Source organism: Tachypleus tridentatus, chromosome 7 (genome assembly GCF_004210375.1).
Source record: "Tachypleus tridentatus isolate NWPU-2018 chromosome 7, ASM421037v1, whole genome shotgun sequence".
Classification (NCBI taxonomy): Eukaryota; Metazoa; Arthropoda; class Merostomata; order Xiphosura; family Limulidae; genus Tachypleus; species Tachypleus tridentatus.
In genome coordinates this window covers 37170892-37187373 of record NC_134831.1, presented here as the reverse complement: position 1 = coordinate 37187373, position 16482 = coordinate 37170892, and the positions used below count along the sequence as shown (strand labels likewise).

General features: G+C 29.7%; 1 protein-coding gene across 4 annotated transcripts in view; it reads right to left on the bottom strand.

Moving 5' to 3' along the window:
- Window positions 1–19: 19 nt before the first annotated feature.
- Window positions 20–16482, bottom strand: part of LOC143255446 (RUS family member 1) — a 26991-nt gene continuing 10528 nt past the window's right edge. For 2 of the 4 annotated variants that reach the window (XM_076511122.1, XM_076511123.1), the window contains exons 3-13: window positions 16388–16465; window positions 14753–14867; window positions 10808–10853; window positions 9527–9559; window positions 6836–6941; window positions 4295–4467; window positions 3141–3386; window positions 1867–1949; window positions 963–1078; window positions 496–547; window positions 20–282 (exon numbers count right to left, since the gene is read on the bottom strand). In XM_076511122.1, the coding sequence (XP_076367237.1) occupies window positions 128–282; window positions 496–547; window positions 963–1078; window positions 1867–1949; window positions 3141–3386; window positions 4295–4467; window positions 6836–6941; window positions 9527–9559; window positions 10808–10853; window positions 14753–14867; window positions 16388–16465 (1203 nt within the window). In that variant the 3' untranslated portion in view covers window positions 20–127. The remainder of the gene's footprint in view (window positions 283–495; window positions 548–962; window positions 1079–1866; window positions 1950–3140; window positions 3387–4294; window positions 4468–6835; window positions 6942–9526; window positions 9560–10807; window positions 10854–14752; window positions 14868–16387; window positions 16466–16482) is intronic. The other 2 variants (XM_076511124.1, XM_076511125.1) reach the window with 2 other exon arrangements.

The window sequence follows — 16482 nt, the reverse complement described above, 5'->3', positions numbered from 1 at the left end:
TGAAAGAAAGATACCAACATTGTTCATGAAATTAGACCTGGCAGAATTTATGATGTGCTGACATTTTAGTCTTGCCTAATAAAGCACTTATTTTACAGGCATATGGGGACATAGAAGTTCCACTTAGTTAATTGCTCCAAACAAATCTCCACTCATCAGTTCCTAGCTGAATTCTCTGAGTAATCCACCCAATGCCCACAAGTCCAGAAATAAATCTTCCAAAATGTAACTTGGTAAAGTCTCTGGAAAGTTTCAAGGTCTGTTCGAGATTCTTCTTTAAACCTATAGAAATAATGCATGATTATTGAGGATATCTGAAGTTTAGGTACACACTCCAGAACTTTATAAGTTTCACGTTTTTGCATTAGTGGTGTTATACATGTAAAAGACGTCTTTACAAATACTAACTTAAACATGAAATAAATAATATTTTTAAATTTCCAAAAAATCTATGATAAGGACTTTCAGATGTATAACTAGTGGAAAATTACATACCCTGTTTCAACTGATTTTGAAGATATGCAAGATCGTGAATCCCACTAACGTTCTGTAAAAAAAATAGAAAACGTTGTAAGTGTCAAAATATTCTAGTGCAACCACATTATAGTCTTTTTACACCATCTTTCTTTATTCATTGATTAAAATCTCTCTTCCAAATACTAGTAGTAGATGTATGCAACCAATCCAATCTGTGTTTAAAATCCATCAGTTAACAACATAGGCTCTTGTAAGAAGAAAAGTTTCTTTTCACTCAGCCTGGACATGCTCGCCTTTGAGTTTTCTTATACTGTTTCATGCACTTGCCAGTTTTTTTCTCTTTAAATTACTCATTTCAATAAGATTAACTATTAGCATTTGAAATAACTTTCATAGCAGTAATTTAAGATTCACTTTCTTGGCATTCACCTAAAAATGTTATAGTAACAAAACCTACACCGAACGGTTAAAGGTACCAAACCCACCTCGCATACCAAGTTGTTGACATTCAACAGAAGCCACTGTAGTACACAGGCTTGGAAGAGAGCTTCCAGTTGATCCTGATTATTGGACAGTTCGTGCAGGAAAATGTGTATCTCAACTGAAAAAATGAGGTAATTAAATCCTGAGTGAGAAAAGGTAGTTGAGAAATATGACTTTGACGAGTGTGTCTTTAACATAGTAATTTTATGGGCAACATAAATCATCACACAGTTACAAATCAGTGATAAGTACCCACAGACACTATACAGGGTGATTATATCTTAAAACCTGCTTGCACACATTTCATGACACTTTCATGTCTTAAATGCAACTTTTGTTTGTGAGGTACTATGTTAAAAATTTCATGAATAAAAGGAAAAGATAATTACTACATTTTAGATTGAATTCATATAAGTGAAGGTCAGTTTGAATTTAGGATATGCATGACCTATTCTTGCAGCTGCTGGAATATATACTTTAGCAATAAATCACTTAAAAATTGAGAAGTATGGTATGTCAAAACTTTGACCTACATACACTGTAAATTTGAAGGTGGACGACTTTTTGATCTCTACAGGCACATAACTAGCTACAAAACATTGTGTTTTGTTCCTACATAAGAATATTTATAACTTTTATTTTAAATTTTAGTTCTTCCTACTCTTTCTTTTTTAAGGAAAAAGTTAAAATACGAAATGATTTAAAAGTACTGTTAATGCAAACTAATGGTTAAATATTTAAGTTGTTACAATACATACCAACAATAAATGTTTCAACCTGTAGTATAAAGCTTTTCTTGAGTTTACAGGTAGATAATGAAACACATACCAGATGTAAATTTGAAAATTACAAGAGAAAGAACCCCACATTAGAACCTTCACTAAATATACTAGGATCTGATGTTACCTTTACCATACCTTCCTTCTTTCAAGGTCAACAAGTAAGAAGCAGTCTGATAAATTTTCTTTAATAGAATCAGTTCTTGAGGGCTTTATTCAAAGTATAAAAAAACAAGTTAATCACCAAAGTTATGGAGTAATTTAATAGTAATATACTTTTATATCAACATAGAAGTGGTGTTAAATTACAAGTTTTTTCTTATATTTCCTAATTAACAGTAAACAGCATGATAATTTCCTTTAAATCCTTAATGACATGCTTTTAAACATAAAATGAATAAAATTATTGTCCTCTGTTTAATATGCTACATATAACATATTATTCCAGTAAATTTTAAGGATAATACACCCAAACTACAGTGTCTATTGATGGTTCAGTTGAACCTTGATTAAGAGGCATAACAACATTAATGGCCAACATTTTCAGTGCCTTTCTTTTCCTATTATTTGTAACCAAAACAAGTCTTACAATAACAAGCACCTCGCTATTCTGCATTAAAGGAGGTGTCTTGGTTCACGATAAACACTCACTTTATTGAGTAGTTAGTTATCTTTATATGAACTGTATGGTACACCAATAAAGTTCAAGCATCCCAGCAGGATGAACAATATTTAAATACTTGTGATGTTTATTGGTTGAGCTCTGAACCATCTACTGTAATAAACCTTGTCACTCTGGGGATTCTCATTGTAAACACCACAGGAATACATAAGCTACTAAATTCTACGCCATGTTCACAGAGCAGGGGTCAATTCAGCTTATTTCTTTCCAAAGGCTTTGTTGCTCTTGAGAGTGTCGTATTATGTAAACAGTCTAATGGGTGGTATGTTGCTTTATTTTCAGCAGATTTCTATTTCAGTCATTGACAGTATAATAAACGTGAAATGTTTAGCACTTCAAACTCTGAAGTTCTTTGAAGCTTTGTGACCAATAATAAACAAAAAGGTCATAGCTAATCCATTCCCTGAGACAACCTCTTGACAATGTTGAACTTGTACAACCAGATCGCGCATGCAGCAAACAGAATGGGGAAAGAGCTTAAAATTCGTAAATTTAGTATGGTCATTATAGTATCTAGCTTTGTATGGCCTACTTTTGATATTAAGAGCATTTGAATGTCAATGGAAAGGTGCCCTGTACTTTAGTATAGAAACTTCTGAAGGTAACATATCTTACTACTGTAACATTCTTAATATAATAACTTCCAAAGGTAATACACCTCACTACAATGACTTTTCAAAATATATATCTCACTACAGCAACATTTTAAGATAACGTACCTCAGTACAGCATCTTTCAGAGATGAACCAAGGAATATTTTGACTTTTTCTGGCCATACTTGGAGCCACACACTTTCACAGCTGTTAGCTCTTGGTACAGACAACAACAATCCTGTTTTCAAGTAATGTGATACAATGATCTGGTAACGAGCAACATTGAATGTTTCCATAACAACAGCAGTAACAGCAGCATAATTGGCATAGAGGTGGATAGTAGTAAAAAGTAGAAATAATGTCCAAATTAGGCTGTATTAAAATAAAAATAGATACCATAACCATGGAGTTCTTATGTTTTGTGTACCTTCTTCAAAAAACAAAAGTATTTCTTAATTCATTTCATGAGCTCTTCTTAAAGTATTAGGTTCTCTAAATTCCTCTAAAAATACTGGCATGCATATAAGGTTTGTACACAAATGTTGTAAATTCACTTCTCTCAGATACAAAAAATATTTTAATTTTCAGGATAAACTTGCATTTGAAGTGAGAACTACATTAGATGGAGAATCTCTTCTAATGTTTCCTCCTTTAATGTGATTATAAAACATTTTCCATTTTATATTCTGTGTTCTTATTCCACAGTGTGGAAAAATTTACTTTCTTCAAATTAATTAAATTCCTTTAAGTTCCACAGTTTGTCAGAACACTTGTAAATTATAACATTCAATATTTATTGCACTATTTTCAATAACACTGAAATAAATTCATTACTTATCATAAATTAAAGTCATGTTCTATTCTTAGAGGAATAAAGTCTAAACAAGTTTATTCTATAAACTGTAGCATTATATCAAAACAATGTTTCAAACTCATAGTCATAAAGTAAGGGCTAAAATAGTGATCTTTTTAACAGAATACTGTTTTGAATAGTGCATTAAGAAACTTCAGCAAAAACTCTCTTTTGTAAAAGCCAATATATTCCAGATGTTTAAACCATTAAAACAGAAAAAAATGTACCAACAACACTGGTATGATGTAAAGGTAAAATAGTAGTTTGATACATATCCACATGAAAGTCCAACCAACATCACCATTTCAAACATTAGCACATGTGGCTTCTAAACAGTTCCACTCAACCTTCATAATACACTATATATAGTAAGATCAGCAGGTAAATAATATAATGAGAAGAGATCGAATACAAAGAAATACATTACCTATCATTTCCTGACACAACAGGTAAGATCAGCAGGCTGCATATTAGTGCACTAAGGTTAACTAGTGTCTCTTGGCTATTATCTTTAGCAGAAACATCAGCCATGTTGTTCCTCCGAGCTTGATGTTGTGTTAATGCGGCTCGGGTAGCTCCTCCTGCTATGCCAACAATAGACTGTAAAAATTAGAGTGTGAGAGCAGTAATTAAGTTTATTTAATAACTGGTGCTCATGAAAATGGTAAACATAGTGTCATTACTAAGTTATATTCAATATCTTTTTAGCTAACCCTTCTATTACTGGTTGGGTATAATCTACCCAGCTCATAACCAAGAAAGTATCCATGTCACTAATTATACTATGATTTATTTTATAACATACACATACATTATCAAGATGATTAGTGAACATTACAAGGTTTTTGATTTAAGTATGTTAAGGTTTTTTTAATTAAAGATTTTTTCAGAATGTTGACTATCTAACATACAAAGTAATTTTTCATCTCTGTATGAATTTGATAGATTTGACTGACCTTGTAACCATCAAAATAGGAAATAAAGATAAATTATGCTGTTTTAATTCTACAATGAATACATATTATATCTCAAAAATACAAATGTTTAGTCTAAATATTTTAAAGGTCATAACATTATACATGTATGATATTTATTTTTATTATATTGACCTTTCAGCTTTGGCTGGCTAATGTTACAGAACTTGCATTGATGTGGCACATATGCACTCATATTACTGTATTCAATAATACAAAATTGATCTTTAGTCTTTATAAAGTGACCTTGTTTTGACTGTGTTTTAGTAGAGTAGTATTTTGTAACATACAGTCACGTATCAGTTATAATACATTATATATGTACATCCATTATTACTCTTTACAAATAAGTTCTTAAACTTATTTTTCTTTAAACACAGAACAGTAAATAAAGTAGTAGTAATTCAGGTATAGCAAACAGTTATCTCTTCTAGTTATAAACTTTGTACTTGTTTGTCGCTAAGCCTTATAAACTTTTGCATGTGAAGAATGCAGAATGAAATTACTTTTTTTTACATTTTTATCATACATGCTTGGAATAACCAAAAAATCATAACTTACTATATCAATACCACAGAATTCCACTATAATTTATCAAGCTTAGAAACTAAACTGTATTTTTTGTCTAAAATAATATAAAATTTTGAGCAGACTAAAGACTGAACTTGCTATATTTGATTCAGTACATGATCAATATCCCAGCACACAGAAAAGTTAAGAGGTTCTTATTTTGCATCATAACTGTTATCAATAATTTGAGTTCCCAATTCATAAGAGTTTGTACTTGGATATCACAAACATGTAATATGAACCAGTGCTGCATTAAACATACCATGACACACAATAATCGATATTTTAGAATTTTAAAAAATATTTAAAGTTAACCAATGTATAATACTGGAAGTTGAATTATAATCTACAATTTGATACTAAACTTATCCACACATATTTATAAAATAGTAGTCATTAAAATTTTGAATGCGAGTCCACAAATGCAATGGATGATATGGCCTGTGACTAATAGAGTTAAGAACTTACCAGTGGTGAAAACAGACCTGAACTATAAAAAATATGTAAAATATGACAGACTACTAATTTAATTTTGAAAAATTCTTAAACTTGTATTTTCTTTTCATTCTTAACAATATTGATGCACACATGTAAAATGCAAACAATTACAAAAATTTGTTGGCTGAGATATCTGTATGTGGTTACCATTTCAGAGCAATAACTAAACTACTTAGCTCCTAAGTAACTAATTTTAAGCCTTTTTTATATCCCTAGAATTACAGATGAGTTCATATGAACACCAATGACATTTTACAAGTTTTTTGCTAGTCTGTTTAAGAATCAAATTGCTTGTGAGTCCATAATTTTGTAGGTTACAGGATTTTCAATACCATACTCTCATACAAAAAATTACAGCAAAAATATCATTAGTAGTGTAATTACTACTGGAGTTCCTTTCCTCTGTGTTTCATATAAAACCACAAGTGATTTAACCCAATATTTTTGGTCAGCTCTTCAGAATTAATGTTGTGATAGCATGATTCATGGACCTTTGGGGATAGTGAATTGTATCAAAATAACTTGGTAATTGCTGGCATTCTCTAGTGATATTATTGTGCTTACTGCTATGAATGTCAGTATTCTCTAGTAATAGTGAAACAATTACTTAATTTTATATAATCACATAAAGATATAACTATGCAAGCTTTTATAAAATGTTTTTGAGAGCCATAGAAAAGCTATAAAACTATCAAAAGGTACTTTGATTTTTAACTATCTTGGAAGTTTTACTGACAGCTTCCTCTCATGAGCATTTAGAATACTAAGTTTCTTTACACTGGTTTTTACATTAAGAAATTACCAGTAATTATCAAGTTTTTACAAAGAGAAATGTAATAACATAAATATAAATTAATGAACAGAATTACAATAAACAACATCACTACAGTATTTGTCATACAATAATATACAAACATCTATCTTACCTTACTTACAGATGACACACACATGATTAAAGTGAAGAAATTATTAAAATACTGGGAAACAAGATCTAGGAATGTAGCTGCATCATTCAACACATCAGCAAACAATCTAAAATTGCAAAAAAGTTATTTAAATACAATTTTATGTTTTGAAAAGATAAAGCCTTAAGGCAAACAGTTGTTGGACAATTTAAATAAACAATCTGAAAAGGTCCTAATTCAACTAAAATTACTAGGACATTTATAGCTACAATGATCAATTTTCAGCAAAACATAAAACATCACATGTTTATTTCAGGTACTTTGTGTTTGTTTAACTCTCTCAAAATGGCTCATATTTAACTTATAGTTCTGATACTACTAAATTTTAATATATTATGTATATCTCCACAGAATTTGGCAGACTTTTCAGTTAACATTATTGGTCTTTCACATACAAAAAGTCATATTTAAGTGAAATGTATGTACAAGACTTATCCATGACGATACTGAGCCTTTCTTTTGACTAGTCTGTGTGCAAAGTGATTTATACGTTATGATTAAAAATACTTATTTTCATATCAAAAACCTCAACTGTCATTTATGTAATCTATAAAACTTTCTAAATACATTTCAAAGGTTTGTTTTTGGTAAAACTTTATATTTTATGTTATTTTCTCTACCCTAACTATAAAAGAGTTGGTCAGTATGATTCTGCTAGACAAATAAAGATGGACCGATTTTAAGCTCCACAGTGAAATATCTTAAAGAGATCCATTTAAACCATTTCCAGCCCAGTACCTCAGATATGTAGATGAGTAATATGATAGTTTTGAAAAATTGTATCCCCTCAAATTACATCCAAAATAAAACTATATCTTAAAGTTTTAAATTTATTATTTTTATATAAGTTGTATTAACATTTTATTGGATAAAATAATTAAGAGATAGAATGTACTAGCTCTAATTTTACATTTTTTGGCCCCTGTTGTAATTTAATTTTCAGAAAGTAGGAATCATTAAGTTTCCCACTTGTGAAAATATAGCTTATTGGTGGAAAATGTTTGTTTGTAGCTGAGCAAAAAGCAACACAAATGGCTATCTATGCTGTGCCCACAATGGGTAACAAAACCCAGTTTATAGTATTGTAAGTCTGCAGATGTACCTCTGTGCCACCAGGGTACATCACTGGTCAAAATTAAGCCACAGATATGTAGCCTCTCCTTTCATTGGAGACTTCTGTTTAGCTCAAATAGTTGGAAAACAGTGAACTGTTGAAGTTGGTACTTACAAATATATAAAAATTGAACTACTAATGTGTTCAAGTTCAAGTTTCAAGTTCTTGAAGATAATAAGATCATAATTATAACTCATGAAAACTGGGATTATTTTCTTATGTAGTGTCTAGTGTCACTAGATTGCAAAATTTCTTACTGCATTACTTATGACTTTATATTATTTGCAACAAACTTCCCTCTATTTATCTATTTAACTAAAGTAACTGATTTGGCAATTAATTTACTGATTAAAAGGAACTTGTAGAGATTTGTACTTCAAGGCTGTCATATGTTTCAGGTATGCCTTTTTCAATCACTCTCCTGGTGTTATCTTTATTTTACTTAAACATATTCACATATTTTTTGAAAAATACACATACAATCAGCCATTTCAAAATTAAAATATCACTAACACCTTTTCACATGCACACTTTTGCCATCAGCTACATTACACTAGAAACGAGACAGAACAGCACACAGACAAACAATTCCCGGAAAATCGAATGACCCTCATGATGCCACTAAACACCCTCTACACATATCACTCGTTCAATCACACTACCACTACCAGTTTGCCCCTGAAGAAGAAAGGTCCACCTTTTGAAAGTGCTTGGGTTATAGGGTTTCTATTTCACATATGCTTCACAGTCACATTTCACAGTTGGGTAGAGTTGAAGATGTAATCTTTTTCTTCTTTTTTTTATCAGTTATGCAAAGTAATAAAGGGAAAACAAATTTTATGTTTTATGTATAAAATAAATACTGTATATTTATATTAGTTCTATAGCTTTAGAAAATATTTTGTTGCACTACTTTTTTAAAAAATCTGGCCTGACATATGATGTTAAGCTTAAAATATCATATGTATATAAAATGACATGTCATGAGTATTGACATACTAAATATCCATGTTTTCTGGTAATTATTATAAATCATAAATTGATTGAAACAAACACTTATACTTTAAAAGATGCCAATAACATTATGCCATATGTTTGAAATGTCAGTGGTCCACATACAGTATTATTTATGTTATTAATTTCTACTAACACAAATTAAAAAGGAAGGATCTACTTTAAAATTTATGACAGAATAAAAAGGAAAGATCCACTTTAAGCCCCATTATAGAATGTATAATAAACTAACTTAGAGAAATGTGAAAATGGAAACTGTGTGATCCAGAATTATGTTTAACCACATTACTTCATTTCATTTGATTTTAGCACAAATCTACACAATGGGTTATCTGTACTCTGTTCATTAGGGGGAATTATATTTCTTAACAGTAACATTTACATAATGGGTACTGCTAACTGATGTCCTAAATATTGTGAACAAAAGCAGCTTTTTATGTTCTAGAGTAAAATTCTGATTAATTAACATGATGTAAGAAAAACACACAAGCAAAGTTTTTAAACTTAAATTTATATTAACTTACCTCCACTTTTTGCAATCACAGTCCAAACCAGACCTACATGGAAACGTATATATATATGGTCACATATAACCTACACATAAGAACAAGCAACACTGAAAAATACAATGCTAATGTAGTAAATAAAACTACCCAATGATGTTTCAACCATTCTTTACCACCAATCTGTTCTCACTGGTTATCCTACTGGATGACAAGAGTTACAACTAGTCAAGTACAGCAAAAACAGAATATACAAATTGGAAGTCAGGTATAAGAAGGTTGAAGAAAACTTAAATACCGAGTTCCAAATCCAGACATATAATTATGTAAACCAGTACACCTTACAAAACACAGCATGTTCTCTACATATATACCACACACAACATACTATAACCTCTAAATTTATACTATACACAACATATAAAACAATCTATATTTTCTAAATTTATACCGCAAAAAACCATTTATACTCTCTAAACATATTCTTATTATTATATTATCATTATTATATTTGTTTTATAATGAACTCAGTAAATATAAGTACAGATATAAAATAAAAACTTACAAAAACTGTATATTTAGATTATAATTGCTATTTTTATGAGCTTAATTTAGGTTTTTAATTCATTGTCTTTTTCATTACTATGCTTAGTTATTGTAATTACTGTTTTCCTAACAGTAACATTTAGATATTATAGTTACTATTCCTAAGATGTTAATTTGTTTTTTATCTGATGGTAATATTTAAGCATGATAATTACTGTATTTTTATTACTATGTTTAGGTACTGTAACTATTATCTTTATAATGTTAATATTTTAATATTATAATTACTTCTTTGATGTTAAGTATTATAATCACTGTAGTTTTGATTACTACATGTGGGTCAAGGATCCAAATATTACACTCCTGCATTTCCAAAGAATTTAGTTTGAAGAACTTCATCCTTTTAAATCCAGAATACAAGGTCAATCCATATTCCTTTAGTTAAAACCAACAAAAGTGAGCAAGCATATTGCATAGGGGAAATAAAAAACAACAATTCAGGAGGATATGTAATTTGTGTGGGAGTTTCCCCTTGAGGTAATGTAAATACAATCTTTCTGATGGTAATACTTAGTTATTATAACTGTTAGTGGTGTTAATTTAGATCTTACAATTACAATTTTTGAGCACTGTCTTTAAGTAGTGTAAATATGATGACTATGTTATTTTGTTTTTTGTACTGGATGTGGATCATATGATTGTTATTTACTAATATACAGTTTATTGTCAATGTAAACACACAAAACGTTTGCTTACCCATGAACCCAAGCAAAAATAATCCTTCCTAACATACCAGTGCCATCTGAAAGACAATGTTTAATTCATCTAAGGAACATCTTGCATATCTTATTTAAAAAAAAAACAACAAACAGTTTTCCTTGTTCAAGGAAAAATAAAAATAAATTTATTTAGTACAAAGTAACATTAGGAAATCAGTGGTTTCATATCATCCATAAACATCCTTTAATAGATATAACTGTGATTCTCCCTACTTAACATATAATTCATGGACAATGTTTCCAAAACTGAAACTTGAATTAAAAAAACAGTCAAAGCCAGCTCTTATCATTCAAATATTTATCAAACCTTCCCTTAAGCTCACTTAAATCAACTATATTTACCACATCTAAATGCAACTCATTCCAAATACTAACCACCCTGTTAGAAAAATAAAACTCTTAGCTGAAGATTACTTCAAAAATCTATGCTTATGTCCTCTTGTCCTACAGTTTTCACCATTAAGTACAAACAAACATGACGCTTCAACACTATCAATTCTCTTAATAATTTAAACATCTATATCAGAAACCCCTCTATCTTTCCTTTTTTTAAAACAAAATAATTTCAGAGATCTTACCCTCTCATCATGTGACAACCCCCTCCCATTCTGTTAATCCTCCTCTAACCCTTTTCAACAATTCAATGTCTTTCCTAAGGTAAGGAGTCCATGACTGAACACAGCATTCCAAATGTGGCCTAACTAATGACATATACAATGATGTTATAACTTTTGGAGACTTATGTTTAATATTTCTGTAGATAAAATCTAAAATTCTGTCTACCCTACCACTAGCATCAACACATTGCTCGGACAGCTTAAGAGACTGATCAACTATTACACTAAGAGTCCTCTCTTTTAAAATATTGTTAATGTTATTCCCATTCAAATTATACTTATAATTCAAATTATGATAACCACATCTATTATCTTTCACTTATTATAATTGAAACCCATCTGCCATTTATTTGCCCAACTTGCTAAAACCTAACAACAAAAAGCATTATAAGCTACCAACACCCAGGACCTTAATATAATCTAAGAATTTAAGTAATTTATTGACTATTCCTTCATTTGTGTCACTGATGTAAATAACAAAAACACAAAGGTCCTAACATTGAGCCTTGTGGTATACTGCTTGTGATATTAATCCATTTATACAACTCAGATATTATACACATTATAATTAGATTCTTTAGGACTTATGAGATAACTCATTAAGCTGAAGTAATGTAAAATGGATGTTTAAAGCTGTTATATAACAAATATCCCTTGATTTATTAACATTTGGTTTATGTTTTCTTTTGCTATAAAGCAATTAGCTTTTATAGAGATGTTTTTATTTGCATTTGAATTTTTCTCCATAACAAAACTTCATGTTAAAGTTGTAAAGAAATTTTGCCCATTACAAAATTCATACAGCTGAAAAACTATTTTTCTCCATTATAATAATGAAATACTGTTAGTTATTAAGCTTTCTTCACTACAATGTAATTCAAATTTATTGAGTCCTTTGGATGAAATTTCAAGCAATATAACCACTCCTCCACTGAGCCATGTCACAGAACTCTCCACTACATGATGTGATTCATGTAGCATCTCAGTAGCAGCCAGCCTTTATTCTCCATGTTGTATCTAATACAATGAATTGTTCTGTATTGTCTTTTCAGCTATAAGTTACCTTAATCCTCAAGCTCAACTATTATCCCAACAAAACAAGCAATAGTGCTGGATATGAAAATAGACATAACAAAACAGAGAGACATTTTTGGTTATGAAAGCATCTCTTATATTTTAGCTTTAAAATTATGGGAAAAACATTTTTGATTTACATTTTCTCATAACACATTATATTCTGTGAGAATGTATACCTTACATAAATCATCTGATACCTGTATTACTAAACTATATTAATTTTCATAATTAAAGCAATATCCTATATAATGCTTACCATGGAAAGCAAGCAAACTTCTGCCATTATTTTGCTAATTTGGGAAATTAACTATTAGATGTGAAATTATTCACAATATTTCTAGTACAGTTACTCAAAAAATAATAACATTACTTAAATAATACATGTATGTGTAATCTAATTATATACACAATACGTATGTGTGTGCTTGCCAATATGTATCAACCTATTGGAACAAAGCTTTTGATGAACCACTACTTATTTCAAACTTAATATATATTGTTATCAATAGTTCTAGTTAATCAAATTATTTACCAGTCACTGTAAAAATTCTAACATGCAGTGCAAAGAAATTATAAAAAAACAACAAGGAACATTTGAGAACACACTTGTTTGATATCAAACAACTTGGTTTAAAAAAAGAAATAAATGCTTTACAAACAGTAAAGTTTATCATTTTCTTAATGTTATTTAGGATTCTCTGTTTTAGGTATTTTAAATTTTCACTGATTATACCCTACTTTACTAAGATGAACTTTGATTTGTACTTACTTAATCTTGAATTACTTAATGTAGCACCCCTAAAAAAAGCTAAAAAGTTTGTGATTATTTAATCTTGGATTACTTGATGTAAGATCCCTAAGTCAGCTAAAAGTTTTGTGATTATATAATGTAATACCCCTAAATTAGCTAAAAGACGTGTGATTATTTAATCACGCCTAAATCAAATAAACGTTTGCAATTATTAAATTTTGTAAAATGTAAGGGAGCATCCCTAAATAAACTAAAATATTTTTTATTATTTAATCTTGGATTACTTATTATAGCACATCCTAAGTCAACTAAAAATTTTGTTATTATTAAATCATGGATACTTATTGTAGCACCCCTAACTTATCCAAAATATTTGTGATTTTTTAATCTTGGATTACTTAATGTAGCACCCTTAAGTTAGCTTCAAGGTTTTGTTTATTAATCTGAGATTTGTAACACATTCAGTTGCTTATTATAAAGAGAAAAGTTGATTACTTTTGCAACAGTTCTAACTTTAGTTTCAATTTATTTTAAGAGTAACAAATACTAATACAAATTTGGTCTCTCAGCAACATTAGTAAATGGTTTTTCTACAGATTTTCTCCAGGTTTTCATTTGTAAAACTTAATACCATAAAACCAAACAAAAACACTCTCAAAACTTAAAAGAGAGAACTCTAATTTTATTTTATAGAATTATTATAATGTTACAGCTCCACAATATCTGTTAGTTCACAAACCACATCTGTCAATTGTGTCACTTTGCTTCACACATCATGATATCTGTAAGTTTTTTGTTAGATCCTTACAATACATAGCCATTGGTTCAGTACAATAGAAATTAAAATTTTCTGTTTTTACTTCATCATCATGTGATTTATTTAAGTTGAAAAGTTAAATATTTTCTATGTTAAATTATTTTTTCCAATATTGTTGACTTTAATATGAGCTCTAGCTAAAATTCACCTTTTTGTAAAGTATAAAACCAATTAATGTGTCAAAGTGAAATAAGTAACAGCACAAACTTCAGTATTCAAGGACTGAATGTAAACAAATTTTTATTTCACTGAATACTTGAAAGTACTCAGCTTACAATAATACACATTTTTATACAGACAGTTTTATATTATTATCTTGACATGACTAACTCACAATAATTGCTTTCTTTAATACTAAACTTTACCCAATCACACCTTTAAATATACACACTAACAAAAATTTATCAACTCTAATAAAATTGCATACACGTCTAAAATAATGTAATTATATGTATAAATAAACATTTTTTCCTGTTTAATAAGTAAATATGTCTGTCAGATGTCAAATTGTAAAACATTTTTCTTTTGAAACAATTAATCCTTCCAACAATGGGCCAATAAACATCAGTTTCCATCTTCTAAGCTCTTAAGGCTAATATAAGAAGTATCTACAATTGTGGAATAGTTTATCTTTCCACCAGCTTACAAAAAATTACAAACCTTTCAGTAGCCATGTTACAGTGGCTGCTAGTGGAGTAGCAGTTTCATCACCCACTCCAACTCCTTTTAACACAGATTGAGTAGCCAATGTACTTGTGATACTGCTAGCAAAGGCCTGTCAAAATGTTTTGTAAATCAAGTGATTAACATGAAAGAGAAAATAGCCAAATATTAAATACATACACAACTTATTTCACAGATATAATGCAGTTTACACTGCTGTGGTGCACCCACAAAGAAAGTGTTTTTTCTATGCATTTGTAACAGATTCAGATGAAAGCTTTTTTTTCCATATTCTAGCCCATGGGAGTCTTTGGATTAATGACTTTTAAAGTAAAATCTTAGAAGTTTGTTAGTTTGATGCGTAGGTTGATAAGGTTATAAGTAAGAACTCAGAATATTGTTGTATTGATGGGTGGACTGATATGGTTGGAAGAAAAAACTCAGAATATTGTTGCATGGATGGGTGGACTGATATGGTTGGAAGTAAGAACTCAGAATATTGTTGTATTGATGGGTGGACTGATATGGTTGGAAGAAAAAACTCAGAATATTGTTGCATGGATGGGTGGACTGATATGGTTGGAAGTAAGAACTCAGAATATTGTTATGTTGATGGGTGGACTGATAAGGTGGAAAGGCAAAAGTGTACTCAAGTTACGAGAATAAATGAATTAGGGATTCTGTTTATAAAAATCTGAATTCAGGAAAAAATGTTAGTATAGCTCTATATAAGACTGGTGAGACCTTATTTGGAACATAACTGTTGTAGGGTTTTGGTCACTTTGGCATATGAAGGATACCAGCATGGTTGTAAAAGATGACAAGTTGAGCTACTAGAATGATCCTTCGTTTAAAAAATTCCAGTTCTAATGAAAAACTTAAGTTTTGTATTTATATGACTTGGAAAGTACAAAAACTATTAAAAATGATGCTATGACATCGTTGAAAATGGAATTTAAATTAAAAAAAAGATTTAAGCTTTGGAAAAATAATTTTATAGTTATCACTTCACACAATGCTCTTTATAATGGTGATCCTCATGTCATTAGTTGAGAAATATTATAAAAGGTTGTAATAGATAAACCAGCATATTTTTTTTCATTGACTTTGTAGGTGGGAAGGTGACCTTGATGGGCTGAATAGATTTCTATGTTTTTATTACATAAAACTTTTCATCTTTTGTAGTTTATAAACTTCTATAATGATATGTTTGACAGCACAATGAAGCATGCCAATATAAATTCATTCAAACATTTAGTGTAAACAATTACAATTAAGATTAGTTATATTTACATTAGGTTAGGGTCTTTGTGATTTTTAAGCTCACAGTAAAATATTATTAATGGGTTGAAGGGCTTACAATTTTTTGTTTCATTTTACAATTAGGACTTATCCAAATAAAAATTCATAATTTTATTTAATTTTGAAATGAATCTTTTTTTTTTCTTCTCACTCAAAAGATTGAATATAATAAAATTTTATGTTCTAATTTTCTGGATTTTATTATTTAAAATACCTTACAGGTGTGATGATAACCAGATTCCTGGAAAAAACTAAACATCAACAGTGAATTTCAATGACTGAATATACATGCACAAACACACACACTGCACTATACAAGCTATGCTTTACCTGGATGCTATCCCAAAGTTGATACTGCAAATAATCTTGGCTGACACTATTAGGAAACCCTTGAGGTAGAAAAACAGACTAAAAGGAATCATAAG